The following is a 25404-nucleotide window of genomic DNA, read 5'->3' as shown; positions in this document are numbered from 1 at the left end:
TGAGACAACAACACAGGATGATTCTCGCTTTGTCGTTGTTGCTCGTCGCCGGCCTTTGCAGGAGTCCGACTGCAGCTAGCAGTGAAGATCCGAGTTACGATCATCAGACGAAGACGTATACGTCAACTCACAAGCCGGTCTCGTGCACAAACAAAGTCACAGCGACTCCGTTCTTTTCGCCTGACCATTCGATCGAAGTCTACGTCGATCTCATCAACGCAGCGAGCACGTCCATAGATCTTTACGCGCCGGGTAAGTTAGTATTGCATCGAAAATGACTGTCACTGATTTATTTATAGGATTTTCGAGCTGGAGTGGTTGCACCCAGTACGATACGAGCTGCGTGGGCTGCTCGCTCAGCGACGCGCGCGCCGAAGCGTTTCCCGTTTTTCCGGCGCTCCTCAATGCAAAGCACGCCCGCAACGTGACCATTCGCATTCTGACGAACGACTACGGCACGCCGACGTGCGCGAACGAAATCGCGCCGCTCGACTGGCTCTACCTCAACGGAATCGAAATCAAGTACTTCACGACGGTCACTTTCATGCACTCCAAAGTAATCGTCGTCGATCGCGGCACGAAAACGTCGATATCATCGGTCAACTTCAGCAAGACGTCGTTTCTCTACAATCGCGAAGCGGGAGTCATCATCGACGCCGGTTGCGATGCCGTTGCCGATTTCGTTCTCGAAGTATTCGACGCCGATTGGGCGCAAGCAACCGACTACGCCCCCACAAACAAATACACGTCATCTCAGATGTCCTATATAACGAATAGTGCCACGTTGCCTGTTGACATACCTCCGCCGAGGCACATTGATAATGCCTATGTGACGGGCCTAAAGAGCGTTGAATCTGTTTCTGTTATTGACTTGTATACGAGTCCAGATTTTGCCTTGGCCGAGTTGAATCAGTCACTTGGTACTGCTCGGACGTCGTTTCAACTGATGATCTATCAGGTCACTGATGACTCGCTGTGCGATGGGTTGATGAGACTGAATGGATCTGGTGTCGATGTGACGTTGCTGGTGTCTCGGAGGATTTTTAGTGAGGATGATTGGAAAGCAGCGCAGGTGTGCTATGAAAAGTTGCACAAGTACGGACTGAAAATTCAACTGACGCCGAGCTATTATGACTATTCGCATCAGAAGATATGGATCATTGATTCAAAGGAAGTTCATCTGAGTACAGGTAAAAGAAATGACGCTATTCACCAGAGACTCTGCCTATCTCTTATTAGAGATGATACCTAACCGATATCTCTACTTTAGGTAATTGGTCGCCTACTGATTATCCAGATGCGTCTTCTTTTCCGCCTTACACCTCGCACGGTTGGGTGGAAGCAAACAGAAATTTTGTGATTGCTATGGCTGACAATGACATTGTCAAAATATTTAGCTCTTTGTTTGAGGAAGATTTTAGTCGCGGGGAGGAGTGGACGCCGCACTACTGAAAGTGAGCATGTTTAACACACTTTTTCAGCAATAGTTCTTTTTTTCGGTGCGTGAAGTATTTACAATAATAGTCGAATCCCCGGATTAACCGCAGCAACACCTTTTCAACGCGTCCCTTCTCGTCGTCTGTTCTTCCTTTCGCGCTCCATGGCGTCGACGACTGCCACCCAATACGCCGCCGGTGCCGCCGCCGCGTCGTCCTCGTCCAGTTCGCGTCAGCCGAAACTCAACTTTCACGAAGCGATGCGCGACTTCAAGTCGATGTTCCCGTCGATCGAAAACGACGTCATCGAAACGGTGCTACGCGCCAACAAAGGCTCCGTCGACGCGACGATCGATCAGCTCGTAGCGATGGGCACCGAGGAATCGACGACGACGACGATGTCAACGACTGCCGGCAACAAAACATCCGTCGCGGCCCCGGCCTCGGCCTCTCGTTCAGCGCGTCGCCGCGTCGTCGCAAGACCGCTCGCGTCGTCGGACGGCATCTATTATCAACGAATGTCGGCGTCAGGATTCAATCCGCCGTTAGTCGGCCCGCTCCCGGACGACTTTCTTCGCATTCGTTTGCCTAAACCGAGAAGGTACGGCTGGTTGCGTTTCTTATAGAGGGAGAGAGGGAGGGAGCGAGGGAGGGAGCGAGGGAGGAGATCACGCATCTAAGATTGGATTTAGTCTAGACCGGTTCCGCATTCTCCGTAATCCAGATCGAGAACGATGTTCACATCCGACCGATCTCCCAGTCAACGCGACGTGTCCCTCTCGTTTTTATCGTTATAAGAAGGTCGCATGCAGCGAGAAGCAGTACGCGAGGAAGCCGGCCTAGGCTGTACGTGTAGTCTAAACTGTGCCTTGCTCCTTGTATAATCGCGCCGGAGGGGGGTTCGGACCCCTTCGTTCAGCAGTCGAGTTTTCCTTTCCTCCTTTTGTTTCTATCCAATACTTTACTAATAAAACGTTCGTGGTTATCGTCCTCTCGACGTCTTTTTCTCTTTAGGTATCGACCGACTTCGCTCAATCGACTCTTGGCCGATAGTGGGCGCGGTCCGGCGGCGTCGCTTCTGCCGCCGACCGATCTGAGTCCCGAGAAGCGAATGCAAATACTCGAAGACGAACGCGTCGCTCTCTTTCTTCAGAACGAGGAGTTCATGAAGGAGCTGCGACGCAATCGAGAATTTATCGAATCGTTGGAACGAGGCACGGCAACGCATTGGTTATTGTATTGGGATGATTTGAATAGTCGTCTTCTTCTTAGATCAATCGCGAAATCACATGCTCCTGGTTTATCCACCAAAAAGTCTGTATACTAACTAAGTAGAGAAAGAGAGAGACTTTTCTATGTTTTTTTTGGTTCTAGATCGACATCCGACTGCCACTCGTCCGCATGCAATGCATCAGAACTACAATCGTCGTCAGGCGACCTTGAATCCGAATGTAGCTGCGGGAGCAGGAGGAGGATCGCTGGTGTCAATGACCCGAAATGTCGGTCGAGGCTCGAATCCTTCAACAGGTCGAGAGCGGTATCGCGAAGATGAAGAGGAAAGGGAGGAGCGAAGAAGGACGGCGTCCTTGAGAGATTCTTCTTCGCCGCCGCCGTCGCAGTCGTCACCGCCGCCAGCGGCCGCCGAACAAGTGACGACGTTGCACGGGCTTGGATTCGAGGCAGAGGAGGCGGAAGACGGCGAAGCGAGGGCTGTGGATCGTCCTGGAGGCAAGCCTCACGAGGAGTTGACGTTTAACGAAAAGCTGAAGCACATGAGTAAAAGTACGCAGGGGGCTCGTAGCACGTGAAAATGTTCTTATTATTTAATCTGTGCGTCTGTTGCGAAGGTACGCGGAAGAAGTTGAATCAGCTGGCGCAGCTGTTTGTGAGGAAGAAAAAGAAGCAAACTGCAACGTGAGTGAGAGGGGTCGGTAAACGGAGTTCGCTATACGGTACCTGCAATTTGCAGGCTTGGAGCTTTTGACGCGGCGTCGACTGTGAATCTTTTGAACTCGGAAGCGGCAGACTTGAGTCCATCAGAAGAACCAGGTTTGAGAGAGAGGGAGAGTGGTCGTTGATCAACTTTCGCTCATGGGATGCGCGTTTCAGGCTCTCGGGAAGTTTCTCCTGAAGACGTTGAATACGGCGAAGATCCAACGTATTCGCAGGTGAGTTTCAAAGTTACCTAGTGTCACACGTTCACTCCTCTTTTTTTGCTTTCAAAGGACTATTACAGAGAAACGTCTCCCGAAGATCCCGTCGAATTTTACAGTGAAGACTTCTATCAGGAATCGAATGAAAATGACTGCTAGGTGGGTCTAGTATTTAAAATGAGAAAATTTTAATTAATGATCTTTCAACGCTTTTAGATTGTTGGGGGGGGGGGGGGGGGGGAGGGGGGGACAGATATTGTAGCCTTATTGTAGCCTTATTCTTTCTTTTCTTTTCACGAGATTTTTCGTGCTCTGTAAACGTTCAACGGGCGGGCTTTTTCTACTTGACCGTGCGCATGTCTGCTCTCGAAAATTGCATTTTCTTTATCAAACGCGACGACTTGTATCCATGGGGAAGGGGTAAAAGATTCTTATTCTTTATTAGATCAACTACAGTTTATCTAGGTCTACATGCAAATTTTCGTCTTATCGATTGTTCCGTAAGTTGTAGCCTCGACTGTCTGTCTTGAATATCCGGTTGGCTGTTTGGGACGGAAGAGCAGTTTCCTCCAAAGTCTGCGTCGGACTGAAGACCAATATTTTCTAGAAGGTGAGGACGCGAGACAGTGTAGGGCTAGAGCCAGTCCCAACAGATCAAACAGAAACAAATCGAATGCGGCTAGTGAGAGGGTGAATCTCTGATTAGAATTAGTCGAGTTAGCACTGTAGCAAGACGGTTCCCTTTTATGCATCGTAATCATGATGCTGAATGTCGACGTAATCGTGCTTGTAATCAGAGGAACGACGAATATGTGGAAGACGAATCGATGCTGCAGGGCGTCGTAAGCCTGTATCAACGTCCTCGATCCGTCTTCTTCATTTGCCACGTAGCTCTTGAGCGTATCGCACTAAAAAAACAACTTTTAGTACTTGCACGCGCCATTCCCAGTCACTGCACGTTTCTTAGCTTGTATATGATTCCCACTGTGATCGCAATACCACCGTACGTTAGCGCGGTTATCGGTATTACGGTCGTTCTAAAAAAATTTCCTGACCCATTCTGACGGCATATGATATTTGACGTTGTTCCGATGTAACTTCCTCCGGCGAAAGTTGCCGCCACCGGGGAGCTCCCTATTGCTAGTGACAGCAGGAACCGGGCGAAGAAAACGATGGTCGATTTCCGCGGCGTTCGGAAACTGTGGCGAGTAAACGACGAAACTGTCGAGTAGACTTCACATATTGAACAGAGCCACCACGTTGTAAAAAACACTTCGCTAAAATGATTGATGGCTCCTGCATCGTTATTTAGTTAGTTAGTTGGTTAATAATTAGAAACGGGGCACGCACGATTTTAGCCTAACCTGATATCGTGCATGCCAGTGTGGGGTGTTCATCTGCTAGTTTCGCGTTTTCGTAGCTGCAAAAAAATTTTGCTCGGCCAATCATTTGTGGGAGTATCACTACAACACCTGCACAATCAACATACGTTTGTGTGGTGTGCATGCACTCAGAGCACTGTAAATTACCCATCAATAAATATCCTAAGGTCATCATTTGAAATCCATTTGGCGGGTAATTGTGCCTACACACTTAATCCACGATTTGATACGAAAAAGTGAACTGCTTACAGTTTGACAGTTCCTTGCCACGTAAAGAGAATAACGAGTGTGCTGATAGGAATGAAAGCGGTTGAAAACCAGATACAGGCTGTTAGAAGTGCACCGGACGTAGAGTGCTCCCAAGCCGATGCATAGCAGCTGCAGTCTTAATTTAGAAAGTGCACTCGATGTCTGTCTTACATGTCGCTTTAGGGAATCGTACCTTTGCGAGTCTCGTTGCATGACACTCGAAAGCATTTTCCTTTCACCTTCTCTTTCAGTATCGAATAAACGAATTGGCTTCCACTCCCGTGATTGCTTTCCTTTCTTTTAGTTTGCGACACACCCTCCGACGGTGGATAGCATTCAGGAAGACAGCAAACTGCGCGGAGGCAAAGTCCGGTAGTTTCGTTTTCACTTTCGTTTTTGAGCTCTTTTTGACAGGCGAGGCTCACTGTCTTTCTCTGCGACTCTGCACAACGCGAGGCGCTGTTATTTCGGATTTCCCGAAAATTTGACCCATTGTCCGACTCATTCTAAAGGCAGTCTGTTAGGCATATATGCAACTAAGGAATCGTACGGTACGTAGCACCCTCTTTGCATTTGGCACTTTGAAACACATCTCCACAATGAGAGGCACCGTTGTGACTGCTAAAACCAGGCCCAGACAAATTGTTAAAATTGTTGTTGCTTTCTTTTCTCCTGCTATTATCCGCCTGAGAAATGGCATTGTGTGAAGCAATGACAATGAGCAAGCGTTTGCAGGCGTCAAATCAGTTTATATAGACCGAGGAAGATAGAAAGGTCAAACGTCCAACTGGTCTCCCCACGGTAATGACAGTACTATAAGCTTGAAGCTGAATCTGAAAGTGAAACTCGACGGGTTATATCCCCGGTGCCGATTCACGTCACGTGACAACGTGCGTACATATATTAACCATAGCACACTCCACAGCACGGGTGATTGCACGTGTCTATTTTTCGATGAATTCTCGAGGATTTTAGAGGCGGATGAAGATTTCATTTGCTTCCTGCCAGCTGCATGAGGTCCCCAAACCCAGTAAGCCGAACCCTAGATAAAATAGAGCGCCGATCTGGACGTAAGGCTGCACATCTCTTCGTTATCAATCGAGTTTTCGCGCGGACATGCGCGCAGATGATAAAAGTACACGTGTCACGACGAAAAACTCGCTCTTCTTCGACGCGCCTTGCGTCGCCGACGAAACGCGACGACGCAAAGCCGAACAGCAGCAAGTAAGCGAAACCAAACTAGAGACCGAAAAACGAACCGAGGTTCCCTTTCGTTGTTTCGATCGTTCACCCCCCGAAAAGCGTCGAACTCGAACGCCCGAGCTTCGATCGGCTTCTTGGCGTTGCTTCGCCTCTTAGGAATAGACCAAATAGCTCTCTAGGTATTTTTATTTTTCAAGAACTGGATGATTCGCTTCCTCATCGAGGATTCGCTCAAATTCTAGCCGTAGTTTGCTACTATTTTGCACGAAAAGGGATTTGAAGAAGCATCAAACCGATTCGAAGACGTCAAGACGCTCTATAGCAAGGTAATCGTGGAAGTGGGCCTCTTGCGGGGAAACCGACGCCAAAATGAACGGAATCAAGACATCGCTAGGGGTATTCGTTTGCCCACTGTCTCTTCGATGTGGCGGGGAAAGTGACAACTATATGTAGTAGTTGTCCTACTTCTATGCTCCAGTCGACGGCAAACATTCGACCTCTAGTCAGAGATGACGGTGGGCTCCCAACCTCATCGATCGTAATGGAGACATTTCAAAGGCCTTGGTGCGAAAGTTTACGATCAAATGGAGACGAACAAGATAGCAGCGTTTTTTGGTAAGCCATAGCCCAATTTGAAGTTCTACGTCTGTACGCGCTTTCTGAATAGATTTTGAGTTGTTCAAAAGTGAAAAGGACCGTCTTGGGATTTGTTTGGGTGCAAAAGGAAATGGAAGGAGGTACATAAGATAAGTACAAAGAGTTATTTGTAATCTGAGTGTTTTCATTAAATTTAGGGGGTTGTGCATCATGAAAGGCATCCTTGACGAAGAGAAAATGAAATGACTGCACGGGGATTTTTAGTTAGTCGTAGGGGTAGTTAGTCATAGTAGGCGCATATTACAATCACGCGCGGAGCCTATGCATGCGCGGCGCTACTCCGACTCGAGCACGCTAGAGGAGAGAAGAGTCCCGCGCAGTAGATAGGACTGTAGCAAATTTAGGCGAAGCCACGAACAAATTTATTCAATAAAAGTCCCGGATGTACAAAAAATCGACAAAACGTCCCCCGTCCTTTTCATTCATGCGGGAGTGGAGCATAGCTCTCCACTCCCGGCTGCTCGTCTCTCCCAGATGTGGGAGAGACGAGCTTCACCCACCTCCCCCCAATGAGGAGAGGTGGCAATCCATTGTGTCCACGTCGTCTTCTTAGGCGCTCCTTGTCCTCTTCTCAACTCACTCCCATTGAGGAGAGTGAGCAGGGACCTAACTTCCCCCCAGGTCCAAGGGGTGTGACATACTCCCATGTCATCCAGGGCCGACTTTCACCCAAGCCGCAAGGAGGAGAGCACATTAGACGAGTTAACCTCCAGCTCCCAAGGAGGTGGGATCACCCATTCATCCCGCAGGTTAAGGCCTTCAGTATACCCCTTTAAGGCCCAAAGGGGGTACCCTCGCCACCGGGGCACGGGGGGGAGTCATTAACCCAAGACCCGGGAGGACCGCGATTTTGCCCACAGCGTCTTGCCCAAGTGGGGGATGGTAGTTATCACTCATACCACCAAGAGTAGGGCCGCTCTATCGCCCCGGCAGAGGTGCGGCCTCTTTTCGCTCTCGGCCCAGAGGGATGGCTGCGTCTGCCTCGTCGGATTGGGAGAGAAACTACACGGCAAAACAGCTGATGCGGGGAAGAATCAAATGGAGTACCTTGGAAAAGACAGAAATTGGCCCAACGAGATCCTTAGATTTGATTATTAGTCTTCGGCAGTTTCGAACCGGCGAGGAAAGAGGCCCCTCTTCGCGATAGATCTCCGCAGCTCTGATGTGCAACGTTCAAACTAGGTCCAAAGCCCGCGAGATCGCGAACAGAGAGAAGGGAGTTCCAGGGACCATGCACGTGCCGAGGAAAAGAGGCCCCTCTGCACGATATATCCATCTTGAGCGTTTTCCCGCAGCCGCAGCTCCAATATGATCGTGTCCAACGTCCGAACTACAGTAATTCAAGAGCACGCGAGCTTAGCCGAAACGGCGGGGACCCGGACCCCTTAGTCTGGCACACCTTTGACGCTGTTCGCGATTTTCTGTTGTTCTCTCTTTCGTTAGATTGTTTCCTTCCTTCGCGCTTGCTTCAAGAAAGCGCTTCTTCGCTGGAGTTGCGACGCTTCCTGTAGAACACTCCAATCCGGGTGTGCTGAAGGGCCCCGTACTGACTGAAGAGCATGGAAGATAACCCCTTCGAGAAGAAGAACCTCTTCGAGCCACTTGTGTTTCCTAAACGACAGCGAATGTTTGGAATATTCACCTTCGGTGCAAGCCTAAGTATGTACCTACGCGTCCATGTGCGCACTAATGCCACGGTCTACTTCACCTCCAGTTGTCACCGTGTATCTGATATTCTGGCAAGACTACGGAGAAAAGAGGCACGTCTTTACGGGCGTAAGATTACACTGGACTAGGTGCACTGCGCAGATACACGTCTATGTCTAGATTCGAGAATTTGTCGCTCGAAAGAAGAGAGACTTTTTTAGTCTGTCATCTTCAGAGCGAGAACAGATCAAAACAGAACGCGAAAAGTAAAAAGATTATCTTCTGGGAAGATGGACAGCTCCTGCTATTGTGGGAACTTACTATTTGCTGTGCCGTAGATGCATATAATCAATATCACTTTACTGTATACTGCTTACCGATTGACCTGCTGACATCTTCCAGACATTGACAGATAGATGTAGGGAAATTGATTACTAGCAAATTAGTGAGAGGCTGCAAGAAGCAAACAAAAGATGTCGGAGCAATCCTCTCACGGCTGCATTCGAATTGCCCCATCCAATCGAATCACCTCGCCATTCAGCATCTTGTTGCTAATAATGGTCTCCACGAGTGCAGCATACTCGTCCGGAAGGCCGAGACGTCGCGGAAAAGGCACAGATGCAGCGAGAGTCGTCTGCACCTTCTCGGGCAAGCTCTCCAACAGAGGAGTCCTGAAGAGACCTAATAATCACCATTAGTAGTCAATATATTAGATCCATTCATTTCTCTTTTTTTTTGCACCTGGAGCAATCGTGCAGACGCGTATTCCAAAACCGGCGAGATCTCTCGCAATAGGAAGCGTCATTCCGACAATAGCGCCCTTCGACGCCGAATACGCCGCCTGTCCGCGTTGGCCGTCGAACGCGGCGACGCTCGCCGTGTTGATTATGACGCCCCTCTGCCCGTCCTCGTCGTCGTCGGGCGACGAACCGGCGATCATCGCCGCCGCGGCGAGCCGAATGACGTTGAACGTGCCCGCCGCGTTGACGTGAAGCACGCGGGAGAACTCCTCGAGTGAGTGAGGGACGCCCTTCTTTTCGTTGAACGTCTTCACGGCGATTCCGATGCCGGCGCAGTTGACGGCGGTCGAGATGGGAGCGCCGAACTTGTGCTCGGCCGTTTGGAGTGCGTTTTTCACGTCGTTTTCTGACGTCACCTGTGAATGGATTGTTTTTGTCGGTGCGATGTGGCGCGCTTGGTTTTTCCTCACGTCTGTGCGCACGAAGCCGCAGTTCGATTCTCCTAGCCTTTCGACGACGTGGCTGCCGTCTTGGATGTCGGCGACGATTACTTTTCCGCCGTTAAGGACTATTCGTCTCGCTGCAGCTAGGCCTAGGCCTGAAGCGGCTCCCGTAACGAGAGCTATCACAGGTCTGGACATCACGAAAAATGCGACGGATAGTGCGCTAGGTCTAGTCTTCGGCGCTGACACACGAGTGGGGGGAGCAAGAGGAGGTGTCACTTCAGTCTCGCAACTTCAGTCAAGCAATGTCCAGTAGACTGGATTTGGGCTGCATCAACGCATCATTCAGACGACTCTTTTATCAATACGGCCGACTCGTAGGAAGACGACCGTGGCTTTTCATCATCACGTGCCTTCTCATCTGTGCTCTACTCGGCTTGGGTTTGCTACGAAATGGCCTCGAGCGAACTTCCATCGACATCGAGTACCTGTCGGCTCCGAGAAACAGTCGATCCCTTCAAGAACGTAATGAATTGGAACGTCTGTTTCCTATAATCGAAAGCACGGCTTTCGCGCCTTCGAGGATCGTTCCTCCGAGCGCATTTGTCAATGTCATAATCGAGCCGAGAGATCCATCGACGTCGGTGCTGACCAACGCGACACTAGACGAAATTCTTCGTCTCGACGAGACAATTCGAAAAGGTCGCTTGGAATCAAAGGACAACGAACCTATCAACAATTCTTCCACTTACACATACGACGACGTGTGCAGTCGTCTGCAGAGAAAGTGCTACGAGGATCCTCTCTTGATAATGATACGACAACGTCGCGATCAATTCCTCGCGCTCAACTTCTCGTTTCCAACGACGACCGACGGTCTCACTCTCGCCTATTCGCTCGGAGGCATCGAGTACACCGTCACGACGCACTCGCCTCGCAATCGAACAGTCGTTCTCCACTCGGTCAAATCGTTCTTGATACGATACTTCGTGCAGACGACTCCGGCCGGTCATCGATGGGAAGACCTAATGGAGAAAATCCTCAAAGACTTCAATGCAAAATCCGATGTTTTGACTCTCTACTGGGCGACGTCGCAGTCGGTGAACGAGGGCACGGACGAGAACGTGAAACAACTGAGTTTCTACTTTCCCGTTGCCACCGTTATCGTCGCCGCTTTCACGACTCTCTCCCTCTTTGCATTCGATCCCGTGCTAACAAAAGTTTGGGTCAGCACAATGGGGCTCACCGCCGTCGGTCTGTCTCTCGTCGCCGCGTTCGGTTTCCTGGCGGCAGTGAACTTTGAATTGACAATAATGGTCTTCGCCGTTCCATTTTTGATTCTGGGTAAAGTGTATATTCCGATTATCTCATCTTGATGTTAATTTACTATTCAATGTACTAGGTATTGGCGTCGACAACATGTTTATCATGGCTCAAGCGTTTCGCTTATCCCGAAAGCGATCCGTCGAAGAGCGAATGGGCGAGGCAATGAGCGAAGCGGCCGTCTCGATCACCATCACGACGCTGACCGACATCCTCGCTTTCGGCATCAGCGCCTTGACGCCGTTTCGTGGAGCGCTTGCATTCGCCGTCTACGCGTCCGTAAGCGTTCTGTTCGTCTATTTCACGCAGGTCACGTTCTGCGCCGGCGGGATCGTTCTCGACGGTCGACGAGAGCACGCAAATCGGCACTGGTTGACGCTGCGTCGTCTTCCGAGCAAGTCGTCGTCGTCGTCGTCGTCGTCGTCGGATCAAACGCCGAGTCAGGCTTATTCTCTGTGCTGCACGACCAAACGGCCGCAGAGAGGCTACTCTGAGTCGACCAGAGCCAAAGACGAGGAAATATTTCCCGTGCACGTTCTGAAGAAGTATTACACGCCGTTGCTGAAGAAGCCCATTGTGAAGGCTATATTGGGAGTTGTGTACTGCGCTCTTATTGCCGCTACCCTGTACGGATGCACGCAACTGCGCGAGGGCACGGACATTAGCCAGCTGCTGATGGACGACACGACAGAGTCGGAGTACTTCACCGAGCAACTCGAACATTTCTCCCATGCAGGCCCAATTGTTCAAGTTTACACGAAGCGTCGATTGGCTTATTGGGAACCGTCGGTTCAAGGGCAGCTGAACGACCTACTCGATGAATTCGTCGACAACGACTTCGTTACTTTCGGACCGATGCCTCTTCTTTGGTTGGATTATTATCGGTTGTTTCTTCGTTTCCTTCTTGACGTGGATCAGGTCAATCAGACGACGTTCATGGAATATCTGCCGACGTTTCTCAATCTGACGTGTTTGGCTCGGATGGAAACGGGCCAGAACGTTGACTTTGAGCAGATAACGATTTTCACTCTAATCAATCTCTACGAGGACTTCCAAGCAGATTGCGGCAGCTCGTTCAACCAGGCAATCATCGACCAGACGTTTCAGCGCATCATCAATGACCCGAACGAGCTGAGAGATCTTCTTGCTCTCAGCCGTCTCGTAGGAGAACTAGCTCTCGATTTCGTCGTCAGCGACGACGGGCAATGGATCGAAGCGTCTCGATTTTTCGTCCCAACCAACGACATAACCACTCTAGAAAGAGAAAAGAATATGATGACGACGTTTCGCCGCCTTGCAGACGGGAGCAATTTTACAGCCTACCACCTGCTCTTTCCCTACTTTGACTCCTACTTAAGCGCGCTCCCAACGACGCTGCAAAACATCGGCATTGCCGTCGGCGCTATGACGCTCATCTCGCTCCTGATGATTCCTCACCCGGCGGCAGCGCTCCTAATCGTTCTCAATATCGTCTCCATCGACGTCGTCGCGATTGGGCTCATGGTTTTCACCGGAATAACACTCAATATCGTCTCCATGTCGAGTATTGTCATCTGCATAGGGATTGCCGTCGATTATTGCGCTCACGTCACCTACGCCTTTATGGTGTCGCCCGGCAAGTCGAAGAACGATCGCATGGAGAACGCCATCGTCAACATAGGATGGCCAGTCATGCAGGGAGCCTGCACAAGCATTCTATCCGTTTCTGTCCTCACCACGGCACCGTCCTATATTTATCGTACGATATGTACGACGCTTCTGCTCGTCATTGTAGCAGCTGCTCTGCACGGTCTCGTTTTTCTTCCCGTTCTTCTGTCCGTCGTCGGTCCCAAGTCGCACCCGGACGAGGTCCATGATGCTCGAAAGAAAGACCGTGACGCTATGGTGTTCAAAATTCCGCCGGTTTCTTATGAAACCAGTTTGTAGTTAGTGTCGCATTTTTAGTCAACTCTTTTATAGCAACACACGTACGCCGCTAATGAGTGACATTGTCTGTCTCATCATAGATAGAAGAGATCGTTAGAAGTGATTGGTCTCACGAGTTTGTGGGACGTCAGTCTCGATGTTATATCGATGATGAATATTATCATGTGCATCGGATTCGCCGTCGACTATTCGGCTCACGTCACGTACGCGTTCGTCTCGTCGAGCGCGGACGCACGACGAGTGCATGCGAGAAGCGCTACTCGACATAGGGTATCCCGTTGTACAGGGTGCCTTGTCTACGATTGTCGGCGTCCTACCCCTGTTACTTCCTACTTCCTACATTTATCAAACTTTTGTTAAAATGATGTTTCTCGTCATTTTCTTGGGTCTCCTCCACGGTTTTCTCGTGCTGCCCGTCGTTTTGTCGCTCGTCGGGCCAGCACCGAGCGGAGGTGACCCAAAGACGAGTGAGTACAGCTCGAAGAGCAAGAGCAACTCAAAGTATCAAACTAAAAATACTGTTTTCTCGATTGAAACGGCGCTTTAGAAAGTAAGATCGCTCGTAAATAATTCTCGTCGGTATATGAGTTTGTTTTTCTCCTTTTAGATCAAACAAATGGATCTTTGTGTCTTTGAACCGAAATTACTTTCTTTGTCTGTTAGTTATCTCCCATGACTTTACAATTTCTTTACAGTTCTACGTATTCGAACTCGTAGGTGTTCTGCTATGACCTCTTACCTGACTCGCTGACGCCTTAGCGTTAGCCTTGTAATTGTCTAAGGACGTTCGAAGGGACTCCTGTCTTACGTCATCGAATTTCGCTTGCATCTTGAAAAGATACGAAGTGTGACGGGCGCGCCCGAGCGAAGAGAAAGTCGTGCTAACCTGAGAAAGGAGCTTCGTTGCTTCTTTTTTCAATGACGGTCCGCTGATGCCCGCAAGAGCAGAATCTGGAGAAGGGCATTAGTTGAAGGCGACTACAAGTTGACTAGCTCTTACCGAGACTTTCTTCGACCGTGCTAAGATTCGCCTTCATTTCAGTTAATAGGGAATTCAATTCAGCCGCTTTTGTTTCTCCTAGGCTAGGCGCCTTGACCGCTAACTTCTCGGAGGTGGCTTGTTGCTAAATAACGACGACAGGAATCTGATGCCACTATGCCATCTCCCATAGAGAAATTACCTTAGGTGAATATGCTTTCCTGTCCAATAATCGGCTGGTTGGGTGTACTGTAAGTGACTGATTAAGAAGTCGTCGCAGAGATTGAGCTGTGGACCGAACATCTGGCAAAAAATAGGTTACTAGATGCACGTGCATCTTGCCATTTGATACCAGAAGGAAGAAAAACGGACGGATCATCTTTAGCATCATAAAAGATCTGATAATCTTTAGAAGCCACGTCTGGAGTCTTCTTCACCGGCGGCTTTTCTGCATCGCGGTTGCGAAAATCACGAGGTGCCTCGGCCTCTGATCTTTCTACACTTCCTTCGCGACTCTTTTCATCAAGCTAGTTGTTCTGGCATTGTCAAACAGCAAATCCCCGCACTCGGCAAATTTACCTGAGTCAAGAAAACGCCCGGACCGCTCTCTTCCGGCACGTGGTGGATAGGAGGAAGAGGAGGTAGTGGAGTCACCGAACTTCTTTCCTCTAACCGCGACTGTGGCGAAGACGGCAAAGCAAGAGGGAGCTTTGGTATGATTGGAAGTGGCCTATCCTTCACCTTAAAAAAAGAGTTGACTATTCTGTAGGGATAAACGCCCTGAACATGACAACTTACTTTGAACAGTTTGCCTGAGTTGGCCGAGGGTCGGTGCGCTTCTCTTGGTTCAGTCCTAACAACACGCACAACGGTAATAAATAATACAATTTTATCTTTTAATTTAATTAATTCGTCCTTGCCTTATAACGTCAATACCTCTTTCGACCAAAGCATCCTTCAGTAATGTTGGCATGCCTCTGGTTTTGCCTGTTAGAGGATTGCCGTGAATGACGAGAACTTCGAGAACAGGCCAACCCACGACAGGCAGCAAATCACTGGCATCAGCAATCTGAGGAAAGATCGGAAACTTACATGACGTATAAACTACTGCAATGGCTTTGCTACTTTATTTTTGGCTAAATTGAGGCGTTTCAGAGACGGGAAGGGAAGCGTCAGCCCGGCGGCAGCGGAAGCGTTCCTCTGTTGACATTGATCTTCGCTTCCGGGTTCAAACTTTTCTTCCGGCAGCTGTTGCACAGTGGAACGATTTAAAAGCTTTAGAAGAGGAACTGTAACAATTTTATTTCCATCCAGTTCCAGTTCTTCCAGCCTAAAAGAAAAATAAAATTCTTCACGTCTCTTCGCTGTAGGACTCTTTGTCAAACTTTTGCAATCCGGCCAAAACGGCGAACGTCTTCATATCTAACAGCTTGTTGTTGCTGAGAATGAGTTTCTCCAAACGAGGATAGGGTACGACGTGACCAGATCTAGAAGGGCAAATGACGTCAAGAGACAAGCCAAGCGTCATATTCATACTCTTGTCCCATTCTTGACATTTCAGCAGGAAGAGAACTAAGTTCATTTCCTACACATGTATAAATCAATTGCTTTTCCGCAAAAAACGAGTGCAAACCTGATAAATTTAATTCCCTAAGCCGAGGCAAAGCCCCAAGCTTCACAAGAGCCGTACTCGATAGTTGATTGTATGAGAGATCAAGAACCTGCACAGATAGGACTTGATCATACGAATGCCACAACTGTATTTTGGTCTTTACTTCCAAGTGAGGAAAGCTAGTCAGTGCTAGTTCTACATCTCGTACGTCATTCATTGGCAGATCTAATTCCCGAAGAGAAGGAAAAGCAGCTAAGCTTCCTGCGGAAAATAAATGGCATGGATTTAGACATGAAGGAGAGCGACAGCCTATTTATACCTAACGGAAGTCGATTATCTGCGGCATTGACGCGGGCAACATTATCAAATAGCTTCAAATCAGCTACATTAACCTAAAAAGAAAGAGATGCGTTCTCCTTCGTTCTCCTATACTTTCCTTTCCACTCACATCGCATAATCCACAGGCCGATATATTGCATGAGCACAAATCGGACGGATCTTCGACGGCGCACTTTCGCAGCTGCAGGCAGAAAAAGGATTCGCTTTGCTCGTTTTGGCGCCTTTGCTACTTCTCACGAGAAAGAATCCGTCGAGAATCGATCGCGGGGCCGGCGACGTCGACAATTCCGGTGTACTGCCGGCACGGCGAGCCCGACGATAACGGCCCGTTGAGACCGACGACGGCAATGGGTCGGCGCAAACTATTGCTTCGAAGCGACGTATCTGTTCTTCGCGATAAACTTGAAGCCATTCTCCCCCTATAGGGAACCCCTCATTGGGTTTCTTTGTTTGTTTCTAGGATCCTTACCTGATCCAGAAAGTGTGTGCGTGAGCTTGCGACCGGGAAAAGCGGACGATACGTACGGCTGGCCGAATTCGTTGAACATCGTCGTTTCTAGGCGACCCGTGCGCGCATGCTCAAGACAAGGAAGTGGAGAAGGACTGTTATGTTTCTCACTCGTCTTTTGCAAGGAGCTCGCTCGGTTGGTGGTCGCCAGTGGTCGGGACGAAACAGGAAGTTGCGAGCGCCGTCGCGGCATTCACTGAAAAATGCGAGGAAGCGAGAACAGATGACGCTCGCAAATGAAGCGATTCTAGCCAAACCGGAACTTCTACGAAAGCTTCCGAGCGTAATAGCTTACCATAAAAGTACAGCCATGCCCGCATCCGCATTCTTAGAGTGTTCTGACTCCTACAATACCAAATAAAATAGACCTTCTTTGCATTCTCGTACTCATTCACCGCGATGCGACGTTCGTGTACAGATCTCGACTGCTGCAACAGCCGATTGCGTCGTCTTTTCGAACGCTACGGACGTCAGGTCGCACGAAGACCGCGCCTGTTCGTCGCCGTTCCGATCGTCGTCACGCTCCTCCTTGCCATCGGTCTCGTGAGACTTCACTTCCAAACAAACATGGAAATTCTCTTCACTCCGACCAACGGTCGCGGAAAAACAGAACGCGCCGAACTGGGTCGACTCTTCCCGCTCGATTCCGCAAACGACTTTTCGCCTACGCGTCAAGCCCACGCCGTCGCCAGCGCGGAAGCGATTTTCACCGCCGCCCCCGACACGACGATGATGTCTGATAGGCGACGATTGAACGAGATACGTCGTTTCGATCGATTCGTGCGAGAGTACACGGCAAACGAAACCGGAGCGTCTTACGACGTCGTATGCGCTAAAATGATGAACGGTTCGCAGTGCGTGATCGATCCGTGGCTCGCCCACCATCGCCCTGGGCTACATCCGTTGGCTTTTCCGGTCACCAAAGAGGGAATTTTTATCGGCGCGTCGATCGGGGGCGTCGAGTTCGAACCGAACGGACTCGTGCGTGCGTTCGCCGCCGTCCGAATTCGCTACTTCCTCTCGAACGCTTCCGCGCAAGCGTGGGAGAAAGCATTTCTCGACGCGACGAATCGATTCGATTCGCCGCACGTGCGAGTCGTCGGCTTCACGAGTCATTCGCTCGAGGAGGAGTTCATGTCGAACGGCATCAGCATCGTGCCCATGTTCGTCATCGCAATCGCGGCGATGATCGCCTTCGCCGTGCTCACGGTCGCTTCGACCGACTGGGTGAGAAGCAAGCCGATTCTCGGCCTGCTCGGCGTCACTTCGACATTTCTTGGCATCATCTCCGCCGTCGGTTTGCTCACTGCAATTGGAGTCGATATGTCAATTGTCATCGGCACGATGCCTATGTTGCTCCTAGGTTAGTTAGCATACCATACCATCTTGTTTGCGGCAAGATATATAGAATTATCTACGTACTTCCTGACTCCTCTCATATTCATTTTCTTTTATAAGGTATCGGCGTCGACGACATGTTTATTATGGTCGGTGCTTGGAGACGGACTCGCGTTGAGGATAGCGTGGAGACGCGAGTCGGAGAGACGATGAAGGATGCAGCCGTTTCAGTGACCATCACTTCGCTCACCGACTTGCTCGCCTTTCTCATCGGCATGATAACCGTATTCCCGTCCGTTCAGGGTTTTTGTCTCTACACGGGCGTAGCGGTCTTGTTCGACTACGTGTATCAGATCACGTTCTTTGCTGGCTGCTTGGCGCTCGATGGGAGACGAGAGGAAGCCAATCGGCATGCGGTCACATTCCGAACCGTATTGCCGAGAAAGGTCGCCTTGAAGGAGGAAAAAGGAACGGCTTATAGACTCTTCTGCAGTGGTGGCGTGAAACACAATGGGGAGATTGTCGTCAAGGAGCGATACACGCATCCCATGGAGAAGTTCTTTGCCGTCTTTGGGTCCAAGTTGGCATTGCCGCCGGTGAAAGTCGTCGTGTTGCTCGCGTTTGCCGCCTACATTGGCGTTTCCGCGTGGGGAGTTGCTCAAGTGAACGAGGGCTTGGATCTTCATGACCTCGTCAAAGATGATTCCTATGCTGCTGAGTATTATGACAAGGAGGTGAAGTACTTTGTTGATTACGGTCCCCGAGTCAATGTCCTGATTGATGAGCGCCTTGATTATTGGGACGCCAAGGTCCAAAGTCGAGTGATGTCTATGGTAAAACAGATGGAAGATACGAGTTACGTTGGGCGCAATCTAACTGAATTTTGGCTCATCGATTACCTGAATTTTCTTCGGCAGAAAGGCCACAACCCAACCAATCTTTCCCAAAGACGATTCGTTGGAATTCTACGAAAGCACTTCCTCACCAATCGCCGATTCAGAACTTACAATCTAGACTTGAAATTCGGTTTAGATAATTCAATCGAAGCCTCTAGATTCATCGTGCAAACACTTGACATGTCAACGGCCAAACGAAAGCAGGGCATGATGGAGACCTTACGGCACGTCGTCGCCAATTGGCCTGTGAAAGCGTTCGTCTATACGCCGGAATTCGTCTATTACGATCAATACCCAGCCGTTCGACCAAATACACTGCAGAATATCGGAATTGCTCTTGCCGTGATGATGATAGTGGCACTACTGATGATACCCCATCCTCTTGGCGCCGTCGTCATTATATTGAGCATCGTCTCAATCGACGTTGGAGTCGTTGGCCTGATGACGTACTGGAACGTCAATCTAGACTCTATCTCTATGATCAATATCATTCTCTGTATTGGCTTCTCGGTCGACTTCTCGGCTCATATAACCTACGCGTTCATGGTCTCCGACGAGGAGACGCGAAACGGGAAGATGATTTGGGCTCTGAAGGAGCTTGGTTGGCCTAACGTTCAGGGAGCGGCGTCGACAATCTTGGGCGTCTTTCCGCTCGCTTTCTCCGCCTCCTACGTCTTTCGAACGTTCTTCAAGACGCTGTTTCTCGTCATTGGATTGGGCTTTCTTCACGGTGTCGTCATCCTGCCCGTTCTGCTTTCTCTCGTTGGGCCGAAGAACAAAAGGAGGCGATCAGATGCCGAGAAGACCAGCCAGATGAGCGACAGCTTATATAAAGAAGATCCGCTCACCGCACAAAGCGACGTAAAACTGTCAAAAGAGAAAGCCAATAAATCGATTAGAGTAAATTTGATCCACACGGAGACTTCGGTTTAGTGTCAATCTGGTATATATCCTCACTACACATGCACGCGACACACAATTTTCTGTAGAAAGAGAGAACTTTTATCAATAAGGCTTTGTTGTATAGAATTTCGGACAATATTTTTATCCACTTACTTTTTGTTTCTGTTGCAACTGAATTAGGATACTGCGTAATCAGAGTCACATGTGAATTTAAGTTTGAATGATACATAATCACCATGGACCAGAACAGCAACCACGTGCATAATATCATCAAGTTCTTTTGTTTACCTGTAGAGATAGTCGGCTTGAATGTTGGCTGCCAGCTCCGCTTCCCATTTGTCCCCGTTGTTCAGCAATTTTTCCTTATTGTACAGCAGTTCTTCGTGCGTTTCAGTGGAGAACTCAAAATTAGGTCCCTAGTGGTTGTATCAATTAGTCACTTTCAAGCATTTTAATTATTCCGTAGAAACGATAGGCCCGCCTGTCTACTGTAATTACTGTGAGATGTCTTTTACTTACCTCGACTATAGCATCCACTGGACACGCTTCCTGGCAAAATCCGCAGTAAATACACTTGGTCATATCGATATCGTAACGAGTCGTCCGACGACTCCCGTCCTCTCGCGACTCGGCTTCAATAGTGATCGCCTTCAGCAAAAAAATACAATTCTTCCCTTTCCTTCTGTGAGCATCTGTTACCTGAGCTGGACATATCGCTTCGCACAGTTTACAAGCAATGCATCGCTCTTCGCCCGACGGATAACGGCGTAGTGCGTGTTCGCCGCGAAATCGGGGACTGAGAGGCCCCTTTTCGTACGGATAGTTCAATGTGACCGGTTCCCGAAAGAAATAGCTGAGCGTCATTCCGAGACCTGCGAACGTTTTGGTGAAAGAGAGGTCCCATAACACCTCCACAGCTAGTCTCCTTGCCTCGGAACAGTTCAGTGAGAAATAGAGTCGTTGCGTTGCGGTCGACGACCGATTTGACGTCCGATGGAGTGTCTTCGACGTCTTTCGTAACAAATTCTGAAGAGGTTGGGGTCAAAGAAGGAGAGAGAGACGAGAACAACTCACTGTACGTTCCAAGTGGCCTGGCTGCGCCGAAAGAGCGACTTCTTGCCCATATTCCACCTATATAAAAAACGTACGTACAAAGCGCAGCGAGAAGAGAGAGTCCGGCGTTCTTACGAGTCGCCGCACGAAGAGCCATGACGACTCGCTGATTTACGCACGCGTGCCTGGACTAACATGTGACACCATTACATCTGTATCTATGGTGATTAAATTTGTCCTACACTGTATTTGTAAGTATCCCTGGTAAGACTTCCGCTTCGCCTTTTTGAAATCCAAATGGTATACCTAGCTAGCTGATGGATACGCATAGTAGGCGCATCCAGTGTCTTTGGATTTAGAAAGGGCGAAGAAATCTGTGTCAATAAAGTGCGGGTGGTCATGCAGCCGTATCCGTGACCTGGATGATGGCGTACGTGTACGGCGTACGTATATATAGACCGCTCTCCATCTAAGGCTCTAACTATGAACCTGCAGCGCAATTCTCCTGTCAAAAACAGTCACTGAATAAGTACATTCACAGACAGACAGACAGACAGACAGCTCAGACAGACTTTACAAACAAAGAAGCGCTTCACACACACAAAAGACAGTCACAAGTAATTCGCGCTTTCTGACTCTCACTGTACCTTGTCAGTTAGCTAATTGTGATCCTTGTCCAAAATGGCCACGGCTTCTCCATGATTCATGTGCTCTAGCACCAGGCGTAATTCATGCTTTGCCCCATTTCTTCTATCGAACGCGTCCAGAACATGACGAACGGGGGCTGCAGAAGCTTCAGGAGGCAATGTGATCCCCAATCCAACGGCGAGACCGTCCACTCCTCGAAGCGGACTTCTACTTTTGCTGATCAACTCAGATATCTCTTCCTTTGCTTGGGCTGACAGGCAACTGTCCTATAAACAACAACGGCCTCGCGTATGAACCAGTGCTATGTCTTATCTTACAAACTCCTTGTTTGGCAAATTAGCACAACAGACCAAAGTGAACCCGTTTCTTTCCGCCTCATTGATTTCACATTGCATCTTGACAGGAGAGGCGTTCTTGTCCTCGCCATCACCAGTCCACAGCAAGCGAAATCTGACGACGCCAAAGTGGTGATAATTGTCGCTGCCAAGCAGACAATCCCAAATATTCCCAAAGGAGAAAATCTAAAGAAAGATGCTACAAACAATTGTAAACCGAGAGTCCACGACTTACCTGACGCTCGGGATTGGCTGTCCAATTGCCTGTAAGGGGACGAACACTTACGTCAACAGAACGACCAGAGGGAATGGCGATATGCATTGCTCCTCGGTACGTAGTGTCTTCGTCCACTACTTTCTCAGTCGCCTGCAAAACAATCTTTATCTCCCTTGCGCGATTTAATTAAAGTGGCGTACTCTAAAATAGAAATAGATTCCGGGAACAATCATTATCTTGAAGTTGAATCTGATTCTATCTGGTTCCATGATTCGCCTGTCCGAGTGTGAGTAAGCGACGACCGTGCACAGACGACAAGCGACGGACGCGTTTACGAAAGCCCAAAACCAGTTACCCATTTCCGTGACGGACAGCCACACGTAACCGTGCCGCACGTCCTGTTGAACCTCGGGACCGAAACGTCGGAAATCGTAGATGCCACCCGCCGACGGCTGCGAGTTCGCCGCGAGAACGACGACGCTGAAATCGGCGCGATTCACTTCGACGTCGCCACAGTGAGGAATTCGAACGCGCACGGGCTTTTTGAACTTGTAATTCGCCGGTTCTGTCGAGATCTGAATGGGATGACCGGCTGGTTGCAGTTCGCCGCGTTTCCACTCGTCGAAGCCGATGTCGAATCGATACGTCGGCAGACTGATTCGCACGGTTATCTTCACATTGTCGTCGTCGGCGACGGCGCCATTGGGCACGTGCACGATGATGCCGTGGTCCCACAAGAAGATGTCTGCTTCTTCGCATGTCACCTCTTTTTCGTGAGGATCCCCAATAAATGGAACAGTTTCTGTAAAACAGACAACCAATTACAAATTCTACGAACGACAACTCAGTGCCAAAGTTTCCCCTCGTCGAAGTTTGATGCACGTGCGTTAGTAGGAATCTCTACTGCGGCAAAACGACGCTCTTTTGACGTCGTTTTGAATCGCAAACAGTGCATATCAACTGCAAAGTGAATTCTGCTTGAGCCAAACAGCGAATCGAGGACAACTCGTTAGCGGGAGAAACGCTTAGGAATACAGAGCCGTCATAATCAATTGCGGCAATAAAGAGAACCTCACTATTCTAGCTAGATGACATGGTGCGCTGATTTACCGAGCTTTTGACGTAGAGCGGTCGTCCGCACGTTGGCTTTCACAGCGATGACGCGTTGTTTTCGAGCGAGAATGACGCCCGTTGAAATCCTCGAGAGTTTGTCCCACGTATAGACAACGTCGACGTCGTATCCGACGACGGCCGAGATCTGCTTTAGTATAATCGGCCAGTCATCGTAGGGTCGAAACGAAACGGCATGCGGCTTGTTCCAGTAGTCATCGAGAGAATGCACGAGAACTGCTGGAAACTTTGGATTGTCGACAACCTTTGGCTCCATCTCAGCCACATCTAAAAGCAAACGCTCTATCATATGACGAGAGCCTTCCTTCGATTGCCTTACTGAAATTGAGAGGACCGACGTCGTCTGGAGGGGTCGGAGAACGGCTGTCGTCGGCAATGGCAATTACCTCTCGTATTATTTCCAATTGATTCATCGTCGTCACGTTCACGTTGGGATTTTCCTTGGATTTGAGACGGGAGACGCGCTTGCCGACAACGTCTGAAATTTCTTTCAGCGTGTCAGCCATATTGAGAGAGACGATTGAAAACTCCACCGGATCATCTTCCTCATACGAGACGGTAATTGTAGCGTTGAGAAGCAAATCCGAGCTGGCTAAAGAGCGCGATAGACAAGTAAAATAAAGGAACCGACTTCAAGGCTGTCTGTGCCGTCTGTGTCGCATTTCTTACCAGCATTCTCTTTCGTTTCTTCTTCCATTCGCTTTTCCTTTAGAAAATCGGCAACGTTAAAATGTCTGCATTTCTTTGCCCAATCCTCGGGCGTGAGTCCTTCGTCGTTTCTAGGCAAAAAACGACCCGTTTCGTCGATTAGAAAACAATTCATAACCACAACGTACCGAGTGAGCAAACTAGCCCCGTGCCTAACTAAAATGTCCGCCGCTCTCATGTCCCCTTTTCCTCCAGCCGTGTGCAGTGGAGACCAGTCCTTCATGCCAGAGTCATTCGCATTTGCTCCTCCTTCCAATGCCCTTTCGAGTTGGTCGTACTCGCCGTTGATGACAAAAACGTTAACGTCAGAAGGCTCCAGTTTCACCGCCGGGGATCCCGCACCACCGTCGGCAGTCTCTGTTTAAATTTCAATGCCGCCATCCCAATAAAATCGATCACAAACAATTCTACCCCTTTCTTTTTCTCTCAGATACTGGGCCACATGATGGTGCAGGCCTTTATCTGCAACGTCAGCCGGCGTTTCACCAGACGCGTTGGATCTGAAAACAAAGTGTCGGGATGACTCTGCTTGCGACGTCGTCGCGCTCTACACGTATACCTCCTAACATCAAAACCGCTTTCAACAAGCAATTGAACGGCAGGAAGGTGGCCGAACAAAGCGGCAGAATGCAAAGGCGTATATGCGAAATGAGCAAACATCTGCTCAACAGACGCATCCTAAATTTAAAAAATTTCAATCAGAAAATAATTGTTCTATTCATTAACAGCCCAACGCACCGGTCTTTCGTCTGTGAGTCTCGTTAGGCACTCTCTAATCATCTTCGTGTAGCCAAAGCGCGCACCTCGATTGAGTTTTTCCCGAAGTTCGACGGCGACGCCGTCGCGTATCTCCTCGCCGAGATAACACTCGACAATCTGCGCCGCTTGATTGTGACGCATCTGGCGAAGGACTTTGACGAGCATGAGCCCGTTCGCATTCGGTTCGACTCGCGACCAAATGCTCAACGCCTTTTCGACTTTATCGTCATTCTGACGAACTTGTTCCACTTCGGCCGTGTCCAAGTTGAGATACTTGACAAGCACGCGCCAATCGCGTCCGGTCAATCCAGTCTCTTTGTTCATTAGAAGACCGAGATGGTGGAGGAGTCCCGGTGGAAAATCGTCGACGGGCGTGAGAAGGCCAACTAGATTGGTAGCCATTCTATAATTCAGCGTCATTAGTTTAGTAACTTTAGTGGCAACTTATTTTTCGCGGCGCCGTATCTAAAGGCTACTATATAGTTCTCTGCCTATTAGAATCTGAGTGCTTGGCAGTTTGGGGTATGTGTCTATATAGGTCTTGTGATGCTTCTTCACACAGAAAAGTACCTTGTTTCCGAAAAGAAGAGAATCGAAGAGTGGTAGCGGAAAAAATGCTTGCAACGTCCGCCCGGAGATAATTATTATCTCTGGTCCGCCCATTTGACACGCCTCTGCGCATGCGAAACTCAGTTACGATGGCGTTGGGACAGACGTTGTATAATACGTTCTTTCGACGAAGTTCAACCTTCTACGTGTCCGTTCTAGTCGGTGCCGTCGTCTTCGAGAGAATCTTCGACAAATGGGCTGACGATTTGT

General features: G+C 49.3%; 9 protein-coding genes and 1 long non-coding RNA gene across 21 annotated transcripts; 5 read left to right on the top strand and 5 right to left on the bottom strand.

Annotated features, from left to right (window-relative positions):
• Positions 1-17: 17 nt before the first annotated feature.
• Positions 18-1452, top strand: LOC136187330 (uncharacterized). Its single transcript, XM_065974909.1, has 3 exons — positions 18-252; positions 300-1190; positions 1271-1452. Exons 1-3 carry the CDS (start codon positions 18-20, stop codon positions 1450-1452), a joined length of 1308 nt encoding a protein of 435 aa, XP_065830981.1.
• Positions 1453-1536: 84 nt separating this feature from the next.
• On the top strand, positions 1537-3822 carry LOC136187100 (CUE domain-containing protein 1-like). Its single transcript, XM_065974623.1, has 9 exons — positions 1537-2037; positions 2451-2650; positions 2709-2750; positions 2811-3218; positions 3284-3350; positions 3406-3485; positions 3546-3604; positions 3662-3748; positions 3806-3822. Exons 1-8 carry the CDS (start codon positions 1601-1603, stop codon positions 3746-3748), a joined length of 1380 nt encoding a protein of 459 aa, XP_065830695.1. The 5' UTR covers positions 1537-1600; the 3' UTR covers positions 3806-3822.
• A 25-nt stretch (positions 3823-3847) lies between these two features.
• Positions 3848-7491, top strand: LOC136187097 (uncharacterized). 7 transcript variants are annotated; one of them, XR_010669847.1, is made up of 6 exons: positions 3848-4199; positions 5525-5587; positions 5635-6602; positions 6666-7038; positions 7091-7160; positions 7218-7491. It is a non-coding gene; the product is annotated as an uncharacterized lncRNA (long non-coding RNA). The 7 variants fall into 7 exon arrangements; XR_010669844.1 differs by having other exon boundaries at positions 5635-6819; positions 6877-7038; XR_010669848.1 differs by having other exon boundaries at positions 5635-6444; positions 6648-7038; positions 7218-7489.
• On the bottom strand, positions 4004-6003 carry LOC136187091 (uncharacterized). 2 transcript variants are annotated; one of them, XM_065974609.1, is made up of 7 exons: positions 5783-6003; positions 5414-5726; positions 5221-5356; positions 5119-5174; positions 4954-5061; positions 4548-4885; positions 4004-4497 (listed from the first exon to the last, which is right to left on the bottom strand). In XM_065974609.1, the coding sequence occupies exons 1-7, from the start codon at positions 5918-5920 to the stop codon at positions 4057-4059; spliced, it is 1530 nt and encodes a 509-aa protein (XP_065830681.1). In that variant the 5' UTR covers positions 5921-6003; the 3' UTR covers positions 4004-4056. The 2 variants fall into 2 exon arrangements, with proteins under 2 accessions (XP_065830681.1, XP_065830680.1); XM_065974608.1 differs by having other exon boundaries at positions 4954-5174.
• Positions 7420-10197, bottom strand: LOC136187095 (3-hydroxyacyl-CoA dehydrogenase type-2-like). Of its 5 annotated transcripts, XR_010669841.1 has the most exons (6): positions 9938-10197; positions 9469-9883; positions 9105-9408; positions 8748-8825; positions 8480-8691; positions 7420-8410 (listed from the first exon to the last, which is right to left on the bottom strand). XR_010669841.1 is itself a non-coding variant. In XM_065974612.1 (3 exons), the coding sequence occupies exons 1-3, from the start codon at positions 10106-10108 to the stop codon at positions 9218-9220; spliced, it is 777 nt and encodes a 258-aa protein (XP_065830684.1). In that variant the 5' UTR covers positions 10109-10197; the 3' UTR covers positions 7420-9217. The 5 variants fall into 5 exon arrangements, 1 of the variants encoding a protein (XP_065830684.1); XR_010669838.1 differs by having other exon boundaries at positions 8748-9408; XR_010669840.1 differs by having other exon boundaries at positions 8480-8825.
• On the top strand, positions 10146-13327 carry LOC136187084 (patched domain-containing protein 3-like). Its single transcript, XM_065974599.1, has 2 exons — positions 10146-11254; positions 11313-13327. Exons 1-2 carry the CDS (start codon positions 10216-10218, stop codon positions 13157-13159), a joined length of 2886 nt encoding a protein of 961 aa, XP_065830671.1. The 5' UTR covers positions 10146-10215; the 3' UTR covers positions 13160-13327.
• A 169-nt stretch (positions 13328-13496) lies between these two features.
• On the bottom strand, positions 13497-17345 carry LOC136187089 (X-ray radiation resistance-associated protein 1-like). The gene is made up of 20 exons (XM_065974605.1): positions 16993-17345; positions 16893-16942; positions 16709-16793; positions 16559-16645; positions 16327-16508; positions 16199-16270; positions 16070-16142; positions 15914-16011; positions 15772-15859; positions 15675-15723; positions 15524-15625; positions 15264-15468; positions 15059-15207; positions 14937-14991; positions 14718-14879; positions 14491-14665; positions 14341-14441; positions 14160-14283; positions 14046-14110; positions 13497-13988 (listed from the first exon to the last, which is right to left on the bottom strand). The coding sequence occupies exons 3-20, from the start codon at positions 16788-16790 to the stop codon at positions 13857-13859; spliced, it is 2001 nt and encodes a 666-aa protein (XP_065830677.1). The 5' UTR covers positions 16791-16793; positions 16893-16942; positions 16993-17345; the 3' UTR covers positions 13497-13856.
• Positions 16986-19965, top strand: LOC136187088 (patched domain-containing protein 3-like). The gene is made up of 2 exons (XM_065974604.1): positions 16986-17960; positions 18056-19965. Exons 1-2 carry the CDS (start codon positions 16997-16999, stop codon positions 19762-19764), a joined length of 2673 nt encoding a protein of 890 aa, XP_065830676.1. The 5' UTR covers positions 16986-16996; the 3' UTR covers positions 19765-19965.
• Positions 19927-20958, bottom strand: LOC136187096 (NADH-ubiquinone oxidoreductase subunit 8-like). Its single transcript, XM_065974613.1, has 6 exons — positions 20923-20958; positions 20809-20865; positions 20665-20760; positions 20434-20606; positions 20254-20382; positions 19927-20150 (listed from the first exon to the last, which is right to left on the bottom strand). The coding sequence occupies exons 1-6, from the start codon at positions 20942-20944 to the stop codon at positions 20019-20021; spliced, it is 609 nt and encodes a 202-aa protein (XP_065830685.1). The 5' UTR covers positions 20945-20958; the 3' UTR covers positions 19927-20018.
• Positions 20959-21206: 248 nt separating this feature from the next.
• Positions 21207-25224, bottom strand: LOC136187085 (uncharacterized). The gene is made up of 12 exons (XM_065974600.1): positions 25156-25224; positions 24565-24988; positions 24386-24504; positions 24238-24326; positions 23955-24183; positions 23788-23897; positions 23438-23710; positions 23098-23385; positions 22188-22789; positions 22006-22137; positions 21753-21956; positions 21207-21701 (listed from the first exon to the last, which is right to left on the bottom strand). Exons 2-12 carry the CDS (start codon positions 24985-24987, stop codon positions 21447-21449), a joined length of 2724 nt encoding a protein of 907 aa, XP_065830672.1. The 5' UTR covers position 24988; positions 25156-25224; the 3' UTR covers positions 21207-21446.
• Between the last annotated feature and the right edge of the window lie 180 nt (positions 25225-25404).

The sequence above is a fragment of the Oscarella lobularis genome, chromosome 5 (genome assembly GCF_947507565.1).
Source record: "Oscarella lobularis chromosome 5, ooOscLobu1.1, whole genome shotgun sequence".
Lineage (NCBI taxonomy): Eukaryota > Metazoa > Porifera > Homoscleromorpha > Homosclerophorida > Oscarellidae > Oscarella > Oscarella lobularis.
This window is presented reverse-complemented; position numbering and strand designations above follow the sequence as displayed.